The sequence below is a fragment of the Lutra lutra genome, chromosome 3 (assembly GCF_902655055.1).
Source record: "Lutra lutra chromosome 3, mLutLut1.2, whole genome shotgun sequence".
Taxonomy (NCBI): Eukaryota; Metazoa; Chordata; class Mammalia; order Carnivora; family Mustelidae; genus Lutra; species Lutra lutra.
The window spans coordinates 138,351,600-138,375,014 of record NC_062280.1 but is presented as its reverse complement, the minus strand read 5'-3'; the positions used below and the strand labels follow the sequence as shown (position 1 = coordinate 138,375,014).

The window sequence follows — 23,415 nt, the reverse complement described above, 5'->3', positions numbered from 1 at the left end:
AGAAAGGTAGTTTCAAAAGTACTAGTAGTTTTCAAACACTGAATTTAAACTCAATCACCCTCTTATGTATAGAGGTTCCTTAAAAATTGAAAATAGAATTATTATATGATCTAGCAATCCCACTTATAAATATATATACCCAAAGGAATTCAAAGCAGGACCTGCAAGAAAGATTTGCACACTCATATTCACTGCAGCATTATTTACAATAGCCAAGAGGCAAGAGCAGCCCAGATGTCCATTGAAAGGTGGATGGATAAAGAAAAGGTGGTACATACATGCAGTGAAATATCATGCAGCCCTAAAGAAGGAAATTCTGTCACATGCTGCATTGATTAACCTTGAGGACACTAGGCTAAGTGAAATAATCCAATCACAAAAGGACAAATGCTGTCTAATTCCCTTTGTATGAAATATCTGAAGTATGAAAGAAACAAGAAACAAAATCAATGAAACAAAAAGTTAGAAAGGTGGTTATCAAGGAAGCAGGGGTGGGGGTGGGGTGAAGTTAGTTTTTATTGGGTATCAAATTTTAGTTTTGCAAGATGAGAAAGATGCTAGAGATGTGTTTCATAACAATATGAATATACATAACACTGTTGAACTGTACACTTTAAAATGATTAAGATGGTAACTTTAATGTTATGTACTTTTTACCACAATAAAAAAAGATCAGTCACCTTCATGTAAATTAACAGTTGAGACCCTAAGTAATGTATTTGAAAATTTTCTGAACAGTTCGAAAGTAGATGCAGAAGTGGATTTCAAATGAAAATATAAAATAAGAATTTTACCAATATTGGACCTTCCAACAAGATTTCAGCTTTCAGTCAATTTCTCTCTCTTTTCTAGCCCATGTTTAGTATTTAATCTTCAAAAGTTACTAAGATTCATAAGCAACTTGCCTTTGGATTTCATAAACTTTATTGCCAGCAAAATGGAAGACTAGAGATCTTTTTTTATTTTATTTTTAATTTCAATGTAGTTAACATATAGTGTTATATTAATTTCAAGTGTACCATGTAGTGATTCAGCATTTCAGTACATTACTCAGTGATTATTAAATAAGTGTGTTCTTTAATCCCCATCATCTATTTTACCCATCTCCCCACTGCCTCCCCTCTGGTAACCATCAGTTTGTTCTCTGTAGTTATAAGTCTTTTTTTAGATTTATCTCTCTCTCTTTTTTTTCCCCCTCTGTTCGTTTGTTTTGTTTCTTATATTCCACATACAAGTGAGATCATATGGTATTTGTCTATCTCTGACGAGCTTATTTTGCTTAGCCCTTATTTTGCTTAGACCGTGTAGATCTGTCCATTTGTTGCAAATGGCAAGATTTCATTCTTTTTTGTGGCTGAATAATATCCCATTGTGTGTATACATACACATACAAACACACACACACACACACCACTTCTTCATCCGTTCAACTATATAGACACTTGGGCTGCTTCCATAACTTGGCTATTATAAATAATTGCAACAAACATAGAGGTGCATGTATCCTTTCAAATTAGTATTTTCATATTCTTTGGGTAAATTCCTAGTAGTTCTGTTTTTAATTTTTTGAGGAATCATCCACACTGTCATCCACAGTGGCTGCACCAGTTTGTAATACAAAGTCAATTTCTCTTTTATGGAGGCAGATACAGAAAGAAGACACCTTTGTTCCCGACCAGGAATGTAGTACTTTTGTGTTCGTGACGCTTTTTACGTGTATGTCTCCTCTCTCCAGTAATGGCTTTGCATGGGCACATACATGAGTACCTCAGAGCTGTTTTTGTGATACTTTTGCTGGATAGTTAAGAAGATGACATCGCTTCTTCTTTCATTCTTACCACATTTGGGCTAAGTTAAGGGTTTCCATTTATTTTTTATATGATCTTGCTGCTCAGTTTGAAATTTATTTTTTTCAGAGAGGAGAGGAAAACTTATACAGAGACTCTAATTCTGTTTTCTTCATAAAAATTAGATTTATCAAGCATTAAATCAGTTTATATGCTCTGATACACAACAAACACAACAAAGAATTAGTAGCTAATTATCTAATTTTAAGGTATATTTCTGTTCCCTAAAGTAGTGCTGTATTTTAAGAAATAAGAGATCATTGGCAAATGTTCAGTTAAAGCAAGCAACTAAAAATGGATGCATATATTTTCTACTCATAAGGTACTGTGGTTCTGTTACTAGAATTCTTTGGGATCTGTTTCATTGCACCTTAATATTTAGTGGGTGAGCAGGTGGGCCATGCTTAGAAGCTGCCTAGCATTCCTTCACTGTAAACTCATACTGAAGAGTTAGGGTCCCCATGGGACTAGCAGAAGAGCCAAGCTTGTTGCCTTCTAACTCATTATTATTGATTGCTAACACATTCTTGTATTTTGCAGTGGTTGAACATTACTTTGGGAAAAAAAAGAGAAGCAGGAAGGGAGGGAGGAAACTGGTTAGGAAATGATCTTGGCCTAGGGTGGCAGCTGCTGCCTTGGCCTGAGTGTGGAGTTCAGGTGGCTTTGCAGGGTGTGTAGATGCTTTTGTTTCTTCCAGCCCCTGGGCCTCATCCTGCCCCTGCCATGGCTGGCTCTCTGGGTGGAATCAGAAGCGACATCACAGCACTGTGGATTATAGTCTGCTGTTCCGTTACTTCCTGCATTTCACAGAAGAGTCCAGGACAGCCCTGGGAACTTAGGATGTGTAGGAGTCTAAGGATGACTAGTAAACAAAACCGTACCTTTCATCTCGGTGAAAACACAAAGTACTATCTGTTGACCTCTAATTTAGACTGACAAAAAGCTGAGTAACAACTTGACTCAGGTAAGGTGACCTCTGTTACCAAAGGGGAGCCGTGGTACCTACTTGACAGGTACATTTTTATAAAGCAGTAGAAAGTAATTCCTGTTCTCAAGAAACACGCCTCCCGGAGGTTGAGAATGGCACGTGTATACACAGACATGGGCCTTCTTGTACATTCTTTAATGACAGAGCATGCTGGCACCTTCTCTTCGCAACTCGATGTTGCCCAAATAAAGTAACATTACCTTCTGATTGATTCATTATGGAGGACCTGGTTTTTGTAGGAATTCAAAGAGACAAAGAGGAGTAGAAAACATGTTGACAAATGCACAAGGAAGCATGATAGTATTATTCCACTTACAGTCTTTACTGCACTCTCAGCCCAAAGCACACTCTGTTAGTAACGGCCCATAACACTTGACCTTAACCAGTCTTGCAACTTTTTTTCCCCCTGTTCTTAATTTGACCTGAAACATGCCTTTTCCTTTCCTTCTAAATCTTAGGCCTAGAATGGTACTCCATGCTGCCTTTGGAGTTAAGACTGTGGTAAATGTCCCATTTAACCAAGTTACCCTATCCAGTATTGATTGCCTCTGTAATCGCCACGCTATCATTGCCACAAGTAAGATATTTAGTGGATCCATAGTATGTCTCCAGGAACTGCGATATCACTGTTTTTCAGTTTTAATCCAAAAGTAGCACCTGTGAATCTGTCTTTTTTCACGCTGAATCTACCAAGTAATGGAAAACAATCCCATTCATGGAAGTTTACACAGAACTCTTGAAAATGTTCCCAAAAAGAAATATGTGAGATTTAGGTGAAAAAAAAAAAAATAAAAACTTACTAATGTACCTAAAAGAAGACTTATAAAAGTCAAACCCTCAGTTTGTTTCCTGTGGTTAAGAGTCACTTTTGGTTTGTCTCCCTCTCTGATTTCGTCTTATTTTTTCTCTCCCTTCCTCTATGCTCCTCTGTCTTGTTTCTTAAGTTCCGCATATGGGTGACATCATACAATAATTGTCTTTCTCTGATTGACTTATTTCACTTAGCATAATGCCCTCTAGTTTATCCATGTCATTGCAGATGGCAAGATTTCATTTCTTTTAATGGATGAGTAATATTCCCTTGTATATATATACCACATCTTTATCCATTCATCTGTTGATGGACATCTAGGTTCTTTCCATAGTTTGGCTATTGTGGACATTGCTGCTATAAACATTGGGGTGCAGGTGCCCCTTCAGATCACTACATTTTTATCTTTGGGGTAAATACCCAGTAGTGTAGTTGTTGCGTCTTAGGGAGCTACATTTTTTTTTTAAGAAGAAAAATTAAGAGATACATAGCCTGTGGTTAACACACATTTGATATCTACAGTAATTAAATCATTTTCATTTTGACACAAGAATAGAACATCAATAGAGCAGAGTTAGATAACTCCCAAATAGATCCAATTATATATAAGAACATAGAATATGGGAAAGAAGACATCACATGTCAGTCCTGTTTGGGAAAAGTTTTTAAATAAATAGTTCAAAAGCAGTTGGCTTGCCTTAAAAAAAAAAAAATCAATTTTAACCCACACCTTATGTCTTATAAGCAACTTTGATATACAAAATAAAGCCTTAAAAAATGAAAAGCAAAAAACTAGAAGTGACTAGAGTGGACATTTATAAACAGTCCATCAGGAAGAATGTATAAGCGTTAAAACAAATGCAAATTACAAAGGAAAATATAATATTTGCATAAAATTCAAAACTTCTCAGTGTAAAAAAAAGGCACTTAAATGCATTTTAAAAGAAAATAATACATTGTTGCTTAAAATATGACAGAGGAAGGATAATATCTTTAGTCGACAAGCATACAAATAGAAAAGCACTAAAATTCTATAGACAGCTGAAAAGTCATAAAAGGAAATACTTAGAGCTAGTAAACATTTTAATGTGTGAAATTTTTTAAATTTTAATTTTGCCTGAGTAATACCAACTCTATTATTTACCTGTTGGCTGGCATTGAATAAAATGGTCTGTCTTGTACACTGATAGAGGAGACATGAATTGGCATTAAGTATATAGAAAAAGAATTGGTCATATGTAATGAGTGCTTGAGAAGTATTTGTACCTTTATATCAATAACTCTGCATTTCTAGAAAATAATCATGAAAAGAAAGATTATTCATAGTTATAAATACTATTTTAACAATTATTTTTATAATAATAAAAACACTGATGTCTTAGAAATATAACAGTCAGGGACTAATTAGTATAAAATCTTATGTAGCCTTCCAGTGGAATATTATGTAGCCATTAAATGTGTATTTTCAAAGAATATTTAATGACATTAGAAATGGTCATGTAATAATGTTAAGTTAAAAAGGAGAGCTACAAAACAGTATCAGTGGTACTATCATTCCAATTTAATGTGTTTTTATGTATACAAGAGAAAAGATGAAAAAGCAAAATATTAAAAATATTAATAGTAATTAGCACTATTTGGCAAAAGTATAGACTATTTAAATTTTCCTTCCTGATAGTGTTCCATTTTAAAATTTACCATATTACACATACTACTTTTATAGTCAGAATAATAAACATTTAAAATAAAGCATGTTTCTAAAAAAACAAAAACCATATTTCTTTAGTACATCTGTTTTTGAATATGAAATTCAAGTAGGCAAGAAATACAGAATACAAATACAGAATATTTGAAAGCTATCATCGTTTCATTGAATAGATACACAAGTAGATATAAAACTTTGGATAAAATACATTTTTTCTTAGGTCTACAGAATATTTACAAAATCATGAATATCTTTACTAAGGAAAATCTTAGTAAATTTTAAAAAGTAAAGATATTATGGTTTCTGAATATAAACCAATAAAACTAAAAAGCAGCAACAAAAAGGTAGCTATAAATATAAGTACTTGCTAATTAAGCATTTTTTCCTAAGTAATTTCCTAATTGAAAGAGTAAGTATATATATTATTCCTGAAATACATAAAATAATACAGAAATCGTTTTAAAGGAGAACCACTTTGTCTAAAAACCTGTGGAACACAGTCAACTCTATATTAGAGAATTTACCTTAAAATAAAAAGCTGGGGTTCCTGGGTGGCTCAGCCATTGAGCGTCTGCCTTTGGCTCAGGTCATGATCCCAGGATCCTGGAATTGAGCCCATCTGGCTCCCTGCTCGCCAGCTCCCTGCTCTCTGGCTCCCTGCTTCTCTCTCTCCTACTCCCTCTTCTGTCTCTGTCAGATAAATAAAATGTTAAAAAAGAAAAATAAAAGAAAAAAAAATGAAAAGGTGTTATACATGTGAATCTAGCATTCAACTTTAGTTATACAAAAGTGATAAAATAAACCAAAAGAAGGCTGGAAGAGAGAATTACAGAAATCAGTACTGAAATTAAGATTGAGAAAACAAAAGAACGGTAAATAAAACTAAAAGCTAAGTTTTAGAAAGTACTGATAAAATAGATCAATTCCTTGGCACATCTCATTCAGGGAAACAAGAAATAAGAAGTATATAATGTTAAGCATAAGGAAAGAGGTGTTAACCACATTATATATATAACCACTCATTTCTGCTATAATGCAACATGTTTTTAAATATCACCGCACTATGTAGAATTGCACAATAAAAGCCATAGAAGGCTTAGAGGAAAATGAAGTTAGGAATACAGTAGTTAAAAACTATGTTAAACATGTACACACACAACGTAGTCCATGATATATGAAAAATAAAGATGGGACGCTCTAAAAATGTAGCACAGTTTTAGACATGCTAAATTAGAGAGTATATAAACATTTCAGTAACGATGGCCCTTTACCTTGAAAAAGGCCTGGGGTTTGCTTGTGGAAGTGTGCCTCAAAAGGATTGCAGCTTGTGAGTTAATGGTGGGAGGAGGAAGTCTGAAATCAGAAGGCCAAGTTTTATTAACAGCTGTAGGTAGGTGTGGCTCCCAAGGGGTGGTCCACTGAGGTAGCCAGTGGATGTTTGAGATCTTTGTGTCTCTATGTATTCCCATGTAGCTTGGTTCAGTTTTCTGTTCTCATCTACTGTTTCTGGACAAAATCATGTAAAAGTGACATGAAATTTGAGCTATGCTCAAATTGTTCCTTAATTTACTAATTGTGTTGAAACAAATTTCACATTTTCAGAATAACTCTTATAGCAGAATTGCCTTTATATGAAAGACAGTTAAAAAGAATCAGCAATGTTATGTTAGTTATATATGGTAATATGTTTGAAAACTTAAGTGGATGATTTTATAATAAAATATAAATTAATAAATTTGACTCAAAGAGAGGCAAGAGAGCTTATGAGACTGATAACTGTATGAGAAATTAGAAAAGTTGTTAAAGAGCTGCTATTTTAAAAAGAACCCAACATTCAGTATTTTATAGCCAAATTCTAATACTCTGATTAAAATTGTTCAGTGTATTCCAGAAGTTTTTTTTTTTAAAGGAAGACTCCTTAACTCATTTTACAAAAGTAGCATTTATTTCTTTTAACTCTCATAGAATACTTACTGTGTGCCAGGCACTGCTTTAAAAGCTAATATTAACCAAATCCTCACCACAGACTTATGAGGCTATTACTGAAAATAATATGGAAACGGAAACTGAAGTGCAGAGATCTTGAGCAGCTTGTCCAAGATCATATTACTAGTATGTGTTTTAGCCAGGATTTAAAACAGACAGTTTGATCAGTATCCAAGCCCTTAACTCTTAACCACTGTGCTTTGCTCTCTTTAAATGAAAACTTAAGGAAAATAGCTCTCTGGTTCCTAGCAACTTTCTGAGTTGTAAGAAGCACAGCACTTGAAAAGTCTAAGATCTGACCTCCCAGTGGCTTGTTAATAAGGCTAGATGGTATAATGTTCCAGAAGGAGGGGGAAGCTAAGTTCCCATGGAATTATGATCAAAATTTAAAGCAAGGGAGGAAAGAGCTGGCAGATAAATTCCCTCTCCATCCTTTTCTTGAACAGATTCTTCCAAAGCTTGGTGTTTAAATTCTATCTGTTAGAGACTTCATGTATGCTAGAAAACTAACTGGGCTTCTCCATGAAACACAGGCCAGCTTGATGATGTACAGCCTAACTTTCTCTGCTTTTTACTTTTCCTTCATTCACACTACTGATATTGCACCGTCAAATAAAGGAGCAGTACTTCAGTTTTGCCTCATGCTCTCCTTTTTAAGAAATCAAGCTGTGGTAGGATTTAAGGAGGAGATCCATAGAACAAGAAATGAATATGACAAATAACCATATAAAAAGTACTCTAGCTCATAAGCAGTAAGGGTAATGCATATTAAACCATTCTGAGTTACAGTTTTTTGCACATCAGTTTGACAGAAAATTGAAAAAATGAGTGATATCCAGTGTTGATTAGTTATGGGGAAATAGGTTATTGCCTGTGGATCAGCTGGTAGGGAATTGAAATGCCACCTACTTCTGGAAAGTGAGATCTGGGAGAGTTTATTAAAATATTAAGTATTTACAATCTTTGAGCTAGCAATCTTTTCAACCTGTAGATTAATTAATATGTTTAAACATGCAAAGACATTTCATGCTGTATTGTTATAGTACAAAATAGAAGACAAATAGAATGTCCATCTAACAGAGAGTATGTGAGTAAAATATGGCATATTCATGTTTTGGAGTACAAGACAAGCTGCCAGAAGGAATAAATTAGAATCACACATCTTGCCCTGGAAAGATAGCGCTCATATATTATAAATGAAAGCAACAAGTTGTAGAGTAATGTCCATAGTATGACCCTATTTTTGTGCAACAAAACAAATAAAAACCCCTTTATGTGTTTACATATGTTGGTATAAAGGAGAAAGAAAGATTTGAAACAAAACACCAGACTATTAACACTGGTTTCCTCAAAAGGGATGAGATAGAAGGTGGAGATAATTATTGACTTTTTATTTATATATACCAAACCATTTGATCTGTTACAGTGAACATTAAAAACAATTAGGTGTGGTGAGAAACCAGAAGCTTTCCCACTAAAGTCAGGTTTCAGGCAGGCATTCCTTTTCAACATTGTACTGGAAGTTCTAGCTAATGCAGTAAGACAAGAAAAGGAAAATGAAAGGTATCCTGACTAGGAAGAAAGAAATAAAACTCTTTGTAGATGGCATGATTGTCTATGTAGGAAAATCTGAAAGGCTTGACCAAAAACACCTCCTGGAACTAATAAACAATTATATGAAGGCTGCAAGATGCACAATTAATATATAAGTCAGTTGTTTCTTGTATACCAGTAATGAACAAGCAGGATATGAAATTAAAAACACAGTACCATTTACACTAGCACCCCCCAAAATGAAATACTTAGGTATATATGTAACAAAATATTTACAAGATTTGTATGAAGTAAACTACAAACCTCTGCAACTTCTTTCAAGATATGTCTCCAAAGGCAAAGGAAACAAACACGAAAATGAACTTTTGGGACTTCTTCAAGATCAAAAGCTTCTGCACAGCAAAGGAAACAGTCAACAAAACAAAGAGGCAACCCATGGAATAGAAGAAGGTATTTGCAAATGATGCTATAGACAAAGGGCTGATATCCAAGATCTATAAAAAACTCCTCAAACTCAACACTCAGAAAACAGATAATCACGTCAAAAAGTGGGCGGGAAACATGAACAGACACTTCTCTAAAGAAGACATACAGATGGCTAACAGACACATGAAAAAATGTTCATCATCATTAGCCATCAGGGAGATTCAAATCAAAACCACATTGAGATACCACCTTACACCAGTTAGAATGGCCAAAATTAATAAGACAGTAAACAACAAGTGTTGGAGAGGATGTGGAGAAAGGGGAACCCTCTTATACTATTGGTGGGAATGGAAGTTGGTGCAGCCACTTTGGAAAACAGAGTGGAGATTCCTTAAGAAATTAAAAATAGAGCTTCCTTATGACCTGCAATTGCATTTCTGAGTATTTACCCCAAAGATACTGATGTAGTGAAAAGAAGGGCCATCTGTACCCCAGTGTTCATAGCAGCAATGGCCATAGTTGCCAAACTGTGGAAAGAACCAAGATGCCCTTCAACGGACGAATGGGTAAAGAAGATATGGTCCGTATATACTATGGAGTATTATGCCTCTGTCAGAAAGGATGAATACCCAACTTTTGTTATCAACATGGATGGGACTGGAAGAGATTATGCTGAGTGAAATAAGTCAAGCAGAGAGAGTCAATTATCATATGGTTTCACTTACTTGTGGAGCATAAGGAATAACATGGAGAACATGGGGAGATGGAGAGAAGTGAGATGGGGGAAATCAGAGGGGGAGACAAACCATGAGAGACTGTGGACTCAGAAACAAACTGAGGGTTTTGGAGGGGAGAAGGGTGGGAGGTTGGGTGAGTCTGGTGGTGGGTATTAAGGAGGGCACGTATTGCATGGAGTACTAGGTATGGTGCATAAACAATGGATGCTGGAACACTGAAAAGAAATAAAATAAAATGGAAAAAAAAAAACTTTAATAAGTGGAGAGAGATCCATGTTCATAGATAGGAAGACTCAATATTGTCAAGATGTCAGTTTTTCCCAACTTGATCTATAAAGTCAGTGCAGTCCAAATCCCAACAAGTTATTTTATAGATCTTGACAAACTGACTCTAAAGTTTATATGGAGAGCCAGAAGACCCAGAAGAGCCAGCACAGTATTGGAGAAGAACAAAGTTGGGGGATTGACAACACTGCCCAACTTCAAGTCTTACTGTAAACCTATAGTAACCAAGGTAGTGTGGTATGAATGCAAGAATACACAGGTAAATCAGTGGAGCAGAACAGAGAGCCCAGAAACAGACCCTCATGAATAAAGTCAACAGAGGAGCAAAAGCAATACAATGGAGAAAAAATAGTCTTCTCAACAAATTGTGCTGGAACAACTGGATATCTACATGTAAAAAATGTAAAAAAAAAAAAATCTAGACAAGACCTTAACACCCTTCACAAAAATTAACTTGGAATAACTCACAGACCCTAAGTGTAAAATGCAAAACTGTAAAACTCCTGGAAGGTAACACAGGAGAAAATTTAGATGAGTTTCGGTTTGTTGATGACATCTTAGATCCTATAACATAGGTATGGTGAAAGCAAGAATCAATAAACTGTGCTTCATTAACATGAAACATTTCTTCTCTGCAAAACACTGTAAAGGGAATACAAAGACAAGCCGCAGAATGGGAGAAAATATTTGCAGAAGAGATATCTGATAAAAGGAGTTATCCAAAGTATTTGAAGAACTCCTTAATCTCAACAGTAAGAGATTAAAAGTGAGCCAAGGACCTTAGCAGATAACCTCACCAAAGAAGATCTACAGATGGCAAGTAAGCATATGAAAAGATGCTCCATATCTTATGTCATCAGAGAAATGCAAATTAAAATGAGATAGCACTACATACTTACTAGAGTGGCCAAAATCCAGAACACTGGCAGCACCATGTGCTGTCAAAGATGAGGAGCAACAGGAACTCTCATGCGCTGCTACTGGAAATTCACCGTGCTACAGCCACTTTGGTCGTTTTTTTTAAATCTTTTTTTAAAATTCAGTTAAACAACATATAATGATTGTTTCAGGGGTCCATACCCCTGATTGTCTGTGATTCATCAGTCTTAGATAATACCCAGTACTCATTCTATCACATGCCCTTCCCAGTGCCCATCACCCAGTTACCCCATCCCCCCGGTCATTCTCTTAAAACTAAACATAGTCTTACCATAAGCCCAGCAATCCTTGCTCTTTTATCCAAAGGAGTTGAAAATTTGTGTTACTGCAGAAACCTGCATACAGATGTTTATAGCAGCTTTATTGATAATTGACAGAAATTTGGAGGTAACCAAGATGTCCTTCTGTACATGAAAGGATTAACTGTGGAACATCCAGTCAATGGAATAGTATTCGGTGCTAGAAAGAAATGAGCTATCCAGCGTAAAAAAACATGGAGGAAACTTAAATGCATAGTACTAAGTAAAAGAAACCAATTGAAATGGCTGCAAACTGTATGATTCCAACTATATGATCATCTTGAGAGGGCAAATCTTTGAAGACGGTGAAAAAAATTAGTACCAGGGATTTGATGGGAAGAGAAAGATAATAGGCAGAGCACAGAGGATTTTTAGCTCAGTGGAGATAACTCTGCAGTCACCAGAATAGTGGATACATTTCAGCATGCATTTATTGTAGACCACAGAATTTGCAATCTCAAGAGTGAACCCTAAGGTAAACTATGGCCTTTGGATGGGGGATAATGATATGTCAGTGTCGGCTTATTAGTTGTAATAAATGTACCACTGTGGTGAGAGATGTTAGTGGGGGAGGCTCTTTGGAGGGGAGCAGGGAGCATGTGAGGAATATCTGTGCCTTACTCTCAATTTTGCTGTGAATTTAAAAATGCTCTAAAAAAAGTATTAAAAAAAGCTTAGGACGATAGATATGTGGACAGTTGAATGTAAAGAAGGAAAGATAGATGGATTTAAAAACTGTGTAATGTGTACATCTCTGATCTACTGAGCTTTGATTGGTTAAACCCAAGAAAATATTCTTTTTTAAAAAAAATATTTTATTTATTTGAGAGACAGAGGTCACAAGCCGGCAGAGAGGCAGACAGAGAGAGGAGGAAGCAGGCCCCCCGTTGAGCAGAGAACCCGATGCGGAACTCGATCCCAGGACCCTGAGATCATGACCTGAGCTGAAGGCAGAGGCTTTAACCCACTGAGCCACGCAGGTGCCCCCCAGCAAAATATTCTAAGCTGCAGCCACACTTTCACATTACATTGTTGTGAGGGTTAAAACATAAAATCTTTTAAGAAGTCAATTTGGCAATAGCTGTCAAATTTTAAATGGTCATACCCTCTCATCCAGCAATTCTAGAACTTCATTTCATTGAAATATTGTTGGAGATATAAAAAGATGAAATATATTGAATGTAATATTTTTAAATAAGGAAAACTGGAAATGCAGGCATTTCTCAATAGGGGACCATTACTGCACATTCTTTGCAGTCATTAACAAGAGTGAAGTTGATAAACATGTACTCATGTGGAATGTTATACATGATTTGTTAACAGAAAGAAAGCTCTGTTAAAAAGTACTAACATTTAAAAAAAAGTATGAACATTTTGAGTCAGAGAAAGACAAATACCATATATTTTATTCATATGTGGAATTGAAACAAAACAAATGAACAAAGGGAAAAAAAAGACAAAATAAGAAGCAGATTCTTCACTATAGAGAACATACTTTGATGGTTACCAGAGGGGAATGGGGGGGGTGGGGGAGATAGGTGATGGGGGTTAAAGAGGACATTTGTGATGAGCACTGGGTGATGTATGGAAGAGTTGAATCACTGTATTTTACACCTGAAACTAATATGGCACTGTATGTTACCTATACTCGAATTAATACTAGAAACTGAATTGAAAAAGTATTACTATTTTGTTTTATTATGTATATTATTCCAATAATTCTTTGTATAATAGTTATCTCTGAGAAACAATATCACAAAGGACTTTTAAATGCCTCTCTTAACATTTCTTTAAAATAGCATATTGTTTCTTTGATCAAAAAAATAAGAATAAAAATGGCTGACAAAACTCTCCCAAATATTCTCCATGATTACGTGTTTCTATTTTCATAGGAAAAGCAAATGAACAAAAAAATTAAGTGTACCAGTGCAGTGAACTGGTAATTTTATTGTGTTTGTTAAATCTACTATGTTGATTCTAAATACAGATCTGCACCTAGTTGTTTCATTTTACACCCTGCCTTGTCCTGAAAGGAATTGAGTGACCTTTTGCCCACGCTAGAGAACCATTTCAGTGTATTCAAAGTAACATGAACTCTTTGAACTCAGCAAACTCTTGCCTAAATAACAAAGGTCTTTAATAAATTTATTCAGCGTGTATGTGAGGAAATTTGGGGCGCTCTAAAGTGGGGGACTCGGGATCAAGCTACTCCTGCTTGGGACTGAGGGGGGCAGTGAGTTGAGGCTTAGATGAGTGCACAGCTTTTCTTACCCACACCATCAGCCGCTCATGGGAGAACGACTTCACTGCTTTTAAAAATCAGTCTGTTCTCTTCAACTGTGAGTCTCTTCAGAAATGAGAAATGAGCATGGTGCTACTTCTTGAGGGAATACTGATAGGAATTTAAAAAGTGACAAGTTGAATAATGTTTTTACTGAGAGAATCATGGGGAAGAAAATCCCTAGCCAGGGTAGGGAAGTGAACACCCAGAGGAACTTTGTTACCTCCTATATTCTGTCACATCGCCTCATACTTCCCTTGGTGGCATCTAGCACAGAAACAATAAAATAAGTATTTTCTTCTAAAAAGTTAAACTATATCAACTCAGTAAATACCCAGAGAGCAGTTAAGAAGTTTACACTTCTGTCCTCCTACATACCTTTCTGAAGTCCTCAAGGAAAAATTCTGGAAGCCTTCAAATGTTTTGAAAAGCTCATGGTTCTGTTTCTAAGCTCAGATGAAGGCATCAATTTATTATCCTTCGCAGCTTTCCTTATGTTTGACAACTCACTATTTAAGAGTATGTGGATATTTTGCATTTGAAAGAAGCTGAAGGACTCAAAACTGACTGGGGCTTATAAACACTTGATTGGCTTCTACAGATGGGTCATTGTATGTGTAGATGCGTGGCTGAAGAATGCACACACGCTCACACACAAAGTCACACGCTCACGTTTTGTGTGGCCTCACAAAGAGTATATACAGTGTGTCATATAGAAACTATCTTTGAGTAAGTTTGACATCCACATTAATCTCATGAGGTTGGGAGATGCCTTTTCACATTTCTGTTGGGTCAGTACTGATTTCTTACTATACCAAGATACTGCCATGTACCATAGGGATGAGTAAAGTGCAGGCTTGAGAAGCTTACTGTAAGGAGAAATAAGTTACATAATATTAGAAACAGACTCTTTAAAATACCTGATTTGAGGGGTGCCTGGGTGGCTCAGTGGGTTAAAGCCTCTGCCTTCGGCTCAGGTCATGATCTCAGGATCCTGGGATCGAGTCCCGCATCGGGCTTTCTGCTCAGCAGAAACTTATTTTTTAAAATATTTTATTTATTTGACAGAGATCACAAGTAGGCAGAGAGGCAGGCAGAGGGAGAGACGAGGAAGCAGGCTCCCTGCTGAGCAGAAAGCCCGATGCGGGACTCGATCCCAGGATCCTGAGATCATGACCTGAGCCGAAGGCAGAGGCTTTAACCCACTGAGCCACCCAGGTGCCCCATAAATAAAATCTTTTAAAAAATAAAATAAAATACCTGATTTGCTTCTATAATAGAGAATTGCCATCGATTTGCTCACCGGCCAAATTTGCAGCTGTAGCAAGTTGAATGAGGGTTATCTTCAAAATTGACCACTGTCAAGACAACTGAACTTGATCATTTTCTTTTTCACACATATACTCAAGAAAACAAAAACAAAAAACCAACCTCAGTGTTACAAGATAAAAATTGTAATTGCATTGAATCATAATCATAATCGTTACTTTTAAAGATGTACAAAAATGCTGAGTTGATTGCCCATAGTAATGTTAGATCTAATTCTGCGATGATGTTTTTTCGAAACCTAATTATTCACTTAAAGAATTTCTTTTTACTTGATATTTTTCTTTTCTTTTGCAGGAGTTTATTTTATCAGAAGATTATAACAAGATGACTCCTGTGAAAAACTATCAAGGTAGGCATGAGACAGCAGTGTTTTTACTTAGACTTTGAAATGTCTCTTGACAGCTTCACTTTACAGTAGTCAGGGGAAACAAAACAGAGAAGCCCTTTCAGGTGAATTATATCCGAGTCTTTGAGTTAAGAAACTGAGGCCTAACGAGGTTGGGTGACTTGCCTAAGGTCCTGTAGCTGGTAACATGCAGAACCAGACTGGGTTGTTGTGACCCCAGAACCTCTGACCTTTGTCCTTTGTCTCTCTGCTACACTACACGGCCTCAAAGCAGTGTAGCAGGTGCAGAGAGTAGGGTCAGTGTTAGAAGTGCGCTACTTTACATGGGGCTCGTTTCATTTTTGTTTAAATATGTTTAAAGGCCTAGAATATCCATGTTTTCTAAGGGAAAGGAATTTAGTGTGTCTTCAACATTGGCAGTGTGCCATACATGGATCAGGAGCCATTTTCTATAATGATTTATTTATCTAGACCATGATGTTATAGGATCAGAACATTAGAAGTGGATCTTTTAAGACTTAGAGGTTATTTCATCCACAATTTCTTGATTCCATCCATCCTGTATGATCATCCACACTCTTTTCCGATACCTCCAAAGACATACCTAGCAAACCATCCCGATTTTTATAAAATTCAAGTATTAAGTTCTTTATTTCTAGATTTTGAGCCAAAATTCATTTCCCTGTGGATTTATTCTTTGTTTTCACATACTACTTACCAAGTATTCCTTGAGTACCTACTGAGTTTCAGTAACTGAGGATCATAATAGTAAACAAGACATGTGTAGTACCTGCCTATAAGCAGTTTGTAATTATGTAGAGGTTACAGACAGGTAGCCAGGTCATTAAAATGTTATGTTATGAATACTAGAAAGTTCCTCTGTTGGTTTTTGTTCAGCCTATTGGAGCCACAGAAACTAAGTTGAATCTCTGTTATACATGACAGCTTTTCAGTGATTTTAAAACAGCCATGAAAATTCCCACCCTGGTCTCTTCTTTCCTCCTTGTATCTCAAACATTTTACATTCTCCTTTACATGACCTCCTTTTTTTCTTTAAAAAAAATTTGTTTTTTAGTTGTCTTGGTCACAGATCTTGGGATATCATGTTGTACCTCTGGAGCCATTTAAAAAGGGACACATTGTGGTAGGCAGCCTCTGAGATGGCTCCTGATGATCCTTGTCTTCTGTTATTCATGCCCTTGAGTGTAGACCCCCCCTTGAATGTAGACTGTACCTAACATATGGCAAATGGTGGATGTCACTTCTAAGATTAGGTTACAAAGAGATTAGTCCTTCTTGCTTGCCCTCTCCTGCTCTTTCTGGTTCTCATGGAAGCCAGCTTGCCATCTTGTGAGCTACTTTATGGAGAGGCCTATGTGGTGAGGAACTGAGGGAAGCCACTTCAGTGGCTGTTAAGGAACTGAAGCCCTCAGATAGTTCAGTAACCTCTGAGGAGCTGAGTCTAGTCGACATGAGAGAGCATGGAGTTCCGCAGGTCCTTCCTCTGTCAGTCTTAGAGATGAGACCGTAGTCCCACCACATACCTCGATTTCATCCTGTGAGACACCTTTCAGTAGAGGCACCAAGCTAAGCTATACCAAGATTTCTGATCCACAGAAGTTCTGAGATAATAAATGTTTACTGTGTTATGCTATTAAGTTTGGGCATAATTTGTTATACAGTTGATAACCAATATACATATGTAATGTGATAACTACAGAATTGTATTTCCTTCCTCTTCTGGTCACTGTTCCATAAAGGGTGAACTTCTGACAAGCCACTTTATACTGTGGGCTCATGTGGAGCAGTGAGCTCAAACCCCTTAATGATTCTCACTTGAGTTGTTATTAAACTATGTCTCCTGTAATTTTGAAGCTGTTGCTTTTCTTGGTATGGGGGTGGAGAGGGAGGTTTATTTTGTTTTTAGCCTAAATGCTGGACTACAGGTTATTCATCATCTCATTTTATTAAGTCCATCATCTCAGCTTATCAAGACATTTTGAAATCCCAGTAGTCATTATATATATATAATTAATATATATTAATGCAATGCTAAGCCCATGAAAGAAACAGGAGGGTGAGTCCCATGTACCAGAAGCAAAGACAGAATTAAAACTCAAAGTGATATGCATACTACCTGACATTGTAGCTATCTTGGGGAGAAAAATAGAACTTCTAATAGGTAAAAGCTTTTGTATGAACGTTCACTTAGGGACAAAAGATGAGACCTAGGACTTGAGTGAGATAGGAAGTTGCAACTCTTATTTACATACTAAGATGAAATGCATAAAGGACTATAGCCCATGAGAAAGAGAGGATCCATACTCTCCACTTATTGGCCCAGAAGACCATAGCATAATTTATTCCTGATCTCAAATCTGGATCGAGGGGAAGAATCTTCCAGGTAAATGAAAATTACAACCTAAAATTCTGGATTTGGAATACAAATTTAAATCATTCATGTGGTGCTAGAAGCTCCAGCTTAAGAATTTAACGTATGAATTGGTCCTGGGCCAGTGGTATCCTCCTGGTACTGCTAGAAATAAATTCAGAAGCTCTCTTCAACAAGACAAGTCACACAAAGATCTCACAGCAAAAACAAGCCCTGCTTAAGATGAATTCATAATAATAAAAATAAAATTACAAAAGTTAAAAGGAATCAATCCACTATGAGTGGATTGATATTAACAGATATCAAAAATGGAGGTGAAATAAAAATTTTTTCAGGCATAAAAAACAGAATTCATAGACCTGCACTTAAGGAAATGTTAAAGGAAGTCCTTCAGGAAGGAAGTAAATGATGCCAAAGGAAGATAAGGATCTACACAAAAGGATGAAGAACAGCAGGCATGGTTACTATAAGATTTTTCCTTATTATTTAAATCTTATAAAAAAACCAATTTGCTTCTTAACTAAAAGTAATAAAGTAGCATGAGGGTCATAACATGTAAAATTAAAATGTTTGACATCAGTAACACAAAAGCCAAGAAGTGGGAAGAAATGGAAATGTATGCTGTTGTAAGATTCTTACGCTGCACATGAAGTGGAGTAGAATCACTTGAAGGAAGACTATGGTAAGTTAAAGATGTATACTTCTGGCCCTAAAGCAACCATAAAAGAACAAATCCAAAAGTTACAACTAATTTGCCAGCCAAGGAGATAAAATGGAATCATTAAAATCATTCTCACTGAACTCCTTTTCCCCTGCCAAAAAAAAAAAAAAATAAGAGGGAAAAATAGAAAACATATAGCAAAGGGATAGATTTAAACCTACCAGTTATCAATAATCATATTAAATGTATGTGGTCTGATGCCAATTAAAAGGCAGAGGCCATCAGCTTGAATGAAAAAAGGAGACCCAAATATTAACCACCTACAAGAAATGCACTTTAAATATAAAGACATAAAGCAGTTACAAATAAAAGGATAACAAAAGATACATAGTACAAACAGTAGTCAAAAGAAGGCTGGAGTGGCTAGGTTAATAATAGTTAGACTTCAGAGAAAAGAATATTACCAGGGATAAAGGATTATATTACCAGAGATTATTTCATAATGATTAAGGATCAGTCCATCAGGAGGGCATAATGATCCCAAATGTTTATACTCTTAATAAACATAGCTTTGAAATATATGAAGCAAAACCTGATGAAACTTCAGGAGGAGAAATAGGCACATCCTCAATTTTAGTCAGAAATTTTAGAACTCCTCTCAATAATTGACTGAATATATCAGTAATGGACAGAATAAGTAGGCAGAAAATCAGTAAGGTATAAAAGGCTTGAACACAGTACACAGCCAACTTGCTGTAATTGGTATCTGTAGAACATTCCATTAAACTAAAGCAGAAGACATTCTTTTCAACTTCACACAGAACATTTATCAAGGTAGATCGTATTCTGAGCCATAAAACGAGTCTCAGTAAATTTGGAAGAATTCAAAGGTGTGTTCTCTGATCAAAACGATACTGAACCAGGAGTCAATTAACAGAAATATCTCCAGAAAAGCCCCAAATATTAAGAAGCTAAATACCCATGAACTATCTAAGTAATCCATGGGTCAAAGAAGAAATCAAAGTGGAAACAGCGTATCAAAATTTGTGGTATGCTACTAAAGCAGTACTTAACTAAACACCTGTGTTAGAAGAAAGAAAGGTCTCAAATCAGTGACCTTAGTTTCTACATCAAGAAACCACAAAGGGGGGCATCCAGGTAGCTCAGTCAGTTGGGCATCTGCCTTCAGCTCAGGTCATGATCCTGGGGTCCTGGGATCGAGCCCCATGTCGGGCTCCCCACTCAGTGGGGAGTCTGCTTCTCCCTCTGCCTCTCCCCCTGCTTGTGCTCTCTCTGCTCTCAAATAAATAAATAAAATCTTAAGCAGAAGAGAAGAAAGATCATAGCAGAAGTTCATGAAATAGAAAAAGAAAATAAAGAAGTATCAATGACACCAAAAACTGTTGTTTGTTTTGAGAGGATGAATAAAAGCAATAAACCTCTAGCCAGACTTAAACCAGAAAAAAAAGAGAGAAGATTCAGGCCACCAGTATCAGGAATAAGGGAAGTGACACTATTAGAGATTGTAGTGATATTTAAGGATAATAAGGAATATTATGAACAACTTTATGCCAATAAATCTGACAACCTAAGTGAAATGAACAAATCTTTGAAAGGTAAAAATTGTGAAAGGTCAGGAAGAAATAGATAACCCTAATAACCCTATATCTACTAAAGAAATTGACTTTATAAATAAACCTTCCCACAAAGAAAACCCCAGGCCCAGATGGCTTTACTAGTGAATTTTATCAAACATTTAAGGAAGAAACAATACAAACTCTGCACAAACTCCTTCAGAAAAAGACTTTCCAAGATTTTTGAAGTGGTGGTATCTGACATGATAACTAGACAAAGACAGTACAAGAAAAGAAATATACAGGCCAGCCTTCCCCATGAAAACAGATGCAAAAAATCCCAACAGAATTTTAGCAAATCAAATTCAGCAGCGTATACAAAGGATAGTACATCATGACCAAGCAAGGATTATTTCAAATTTATACCCAAAAGAAATGGAAGGAGGGATTGCATGCCATTGTGCCTATATTCACAATAGGCAAGAAGTGGAAACAACCTAAAGGTCCATGAATGGATGAATGGTTAAATAAAATGTGGTATACCAATAAAATGAATTATGTTTTGGACACAAAAAAGGAATGAAATATTGATACATGCTACAACGTGGATGAACCTTGAAAACACACTAAGTCAGTGAAAGAAACTAGACACAAAGGACCACACTTTATATGAATACATTTATATGAAATGTCAGGAATGGGGGAGGAGCATCTATGTGGCTCAGTTGGTTTAGCTTTGGGTCAGGTCTTGATCTCTGGGTCCTGGAATCAAGTCCCACAGTGGGCTCCCCATTCAGTGGGGAGTCTGTTTGTTCCTCTCCAGCGCCTCCCCCACTTGAGTGCTATTCCCCCCCCCAAATAAATAGTCTTAAAAAAAAAAAAAGAATAGAGGAATCCATTGAGATAGAAAGTAATTAGTGGTTGCCCAGGGACAGGGAAGGAGGAATTGGGGATGTGGGTTTGTTTTGGGGTCATGGAAATGTTCTATAAGTAGAACATTTTTCCATGGTGATTGTACAACTTTGTGAAAATAATAAAAGCGAGTAAATGATACACTCTACAATTATTTAAATGATGAATTTTACCTCAATAAACATTTTTTTTAAAAACAGTGATACCAAAACCAAAGACACTATTAAGAAAACTACAGACCAGTAACTCTCATGAACTTAGATGTTATAATCCTTTCAAAAAATTCTAGCAAGTCCAAGAATATACAGAAGAAATTACACACCCATGCCCGAGGGGATTTATTCCAGATATGCAAAGCTGGTTTAACATTTGAAAATCAGTGTAATCCATCACATCAAGAGGCTAAAGAAGTAAAATGATATGATCATATCAATTGGTGCAGAAAAAGCATCTGATAAACTCTGCCACCTATTCATGATAAAAACACAGAGCCAACTACAAATCAAGGCGATCTTCCTCTCCTCCATTAAGAAATATCTACAAAAATCTGCAGCTGACATTGTACTTAATTGTGAGAAATGTTAGCTTTCCCACTCTGATCACAAACAAGACAAGGATGTTCTCTCTCAGCCTTCCTAGTCAAGAAGTATGGCCAGACTTCAAGCCCACGTTTCTGCAGCTTAGTGACATGTATGCACCTTTAAAGGGTTTCTTCTTGAATTAAAGAATTCTGTCACCTTAGAAAGAGTATGTGCTCTGAGTTTGGGGGCATGTTTTGTTGTTTTTCAGTAGTCCTAGCCAGCCTGACAGAAAGAGAAGCTAGGGTTTTAGTTCAAGTTTGATCATTCATTGTGCCGATTTGAGCAAGTCACTCAACCTTTGAGAGCCTCTGTCTACTCCCCTCACGTCAGGGCAGCTCAGAGTGCTTAACCCCTCCCTTCTGTGGGCTGCCGTCCTCCCCCTTGGACTTAGAAAGTGATGGCACATAGGGACAAAATGCTGGAGGCTACCATCTCGCTGAAATAGACTTGAGAAACTTGAAGCCATAGAGAAGTTCATTTGATTCCATCATTGGTGGAGATCGAATTGGACATTTGATGACAAGATCTTCAGGAGTTTCTGAGAAGTCATATCTTTTATGTTAAAGACAACAAACATTTTGATCTCGAATGGTGATTGATACTCTGACAGGCAGGTGTTTACTGTAGAGAAGTCATGGTGTTACTGCTTCTATACCCCTTCTTTGTTGTGTCCCTTGAGAGTCTCGATGCTTCAAATATCAGATTTTATTGTATTTTTTTTAAAGATTTTATTGATTTATTTGATAGAGATCACAAGTAGGCAGAGAGGCAGGCAGAGAGAGAGGAAGAGAAGCAGGCTCCCTGCTGAGCAGAGAGCCCGATGTAGGGCTCGAACCCAGGACCCTGGGATCATGACCTGAGTTGAAGGCAGAGGCTTTAACCCACTGAGCCAATCAGGTGCCCCCAAATATCAGATTTTAAAATATCAGGCATTTGGTGGAATGGTTGTCCTGTAGGTACTCTTTGGTTTGGTAGCCAGTGTAAAAGGGTCCTCCTGCCAAGGCCAGGTTGTGTCTGTAAGATGAAGAAACCACCCACTTTTGCAGGGTCATTATAGTGACTAAGTGAAAGAATTATATTTAAGTTCTTGGCACTTGTTAGACACTCAGTAATTGGCAGGTGATACTGTTATTGTCAGTAGAGCTGCATTGGTCCATCCCACTAACTCTATTTTCACGATCAAAATGGGAAAGTGATGTTTTCTCTATCACATCATCACGCTCATGACGGGTCTGCTCTTGCCCACCAGACTGCCAGCTCCTGGGCACAGGGCCAGTGAGGTCCCGATTCAGGTTACTGATCTTTGTCTATCCCAGTCAGCTCTGTTCAGCAGCCATGGACACCCTCTGCCTCACCCTCTGGAACTGTGTAAGAAAAAAGCAAATTTTTATTCGGTAATTGAGAAGCCATGAGATCTTGGCCAAACTACTCAACTTCATTGTGCCCGAGTTTACCCATATGTAAAATAGGGAGATGGAGTAGATGACATGAGCAGTTTCTTCTAACTGTGAAATTGTGTGATATGGTAATTCTGTGATGGTGTTGCCTGTGTGTGAGCAACCCTGGGAGATTTGCCCTCCTTATCACATGTGTGTATACTTTGACATAAGGATGATTTCCTTCTCTTTTACATGTCACTTGGGAGTAATTCTGCCCTCCTTCCCAGCATTTGATTTCTTACAGAAAATTCATCTAGAACTTTGTTGTGGATTTAGTAAGCCACACTTCACCAAAAGGAGAACAGTAATGCTCCGTACTTTTT

The 23,415-nt window shown here is 36.7% G+C and overlaps 1 protein-coding gene across 3 annotated transcripts in view; it reads left to right on the top strand.

Annotated features, from left to right (window-relative positions):
* The window catches only part of WDFY2 (WD repeat and FYVE domain containing 2), a 182,860-nt gene that overhangs the window by 112,090 nt on the left and 47,355 nt on the right, over positions 1-23,415 (top strand). For all 3 annotated transcript variants that reach the window (XR_007126161.1, XM_047723336.1, XM_047723337.1), the window contains exon 4: positions 15,482-15,536. Coding sequence is in view for 2 of the 3 variants with exons in the window: in XM_047723336.1 (XP_047579292.1) it covers positions 15,482-15,536 (55 nt within the window). In the remaining variant the exon portion in view is untranslated. The remainder of the gene's footprint in view (positions 1-15,481; positions 15,537-23,415) is intronic.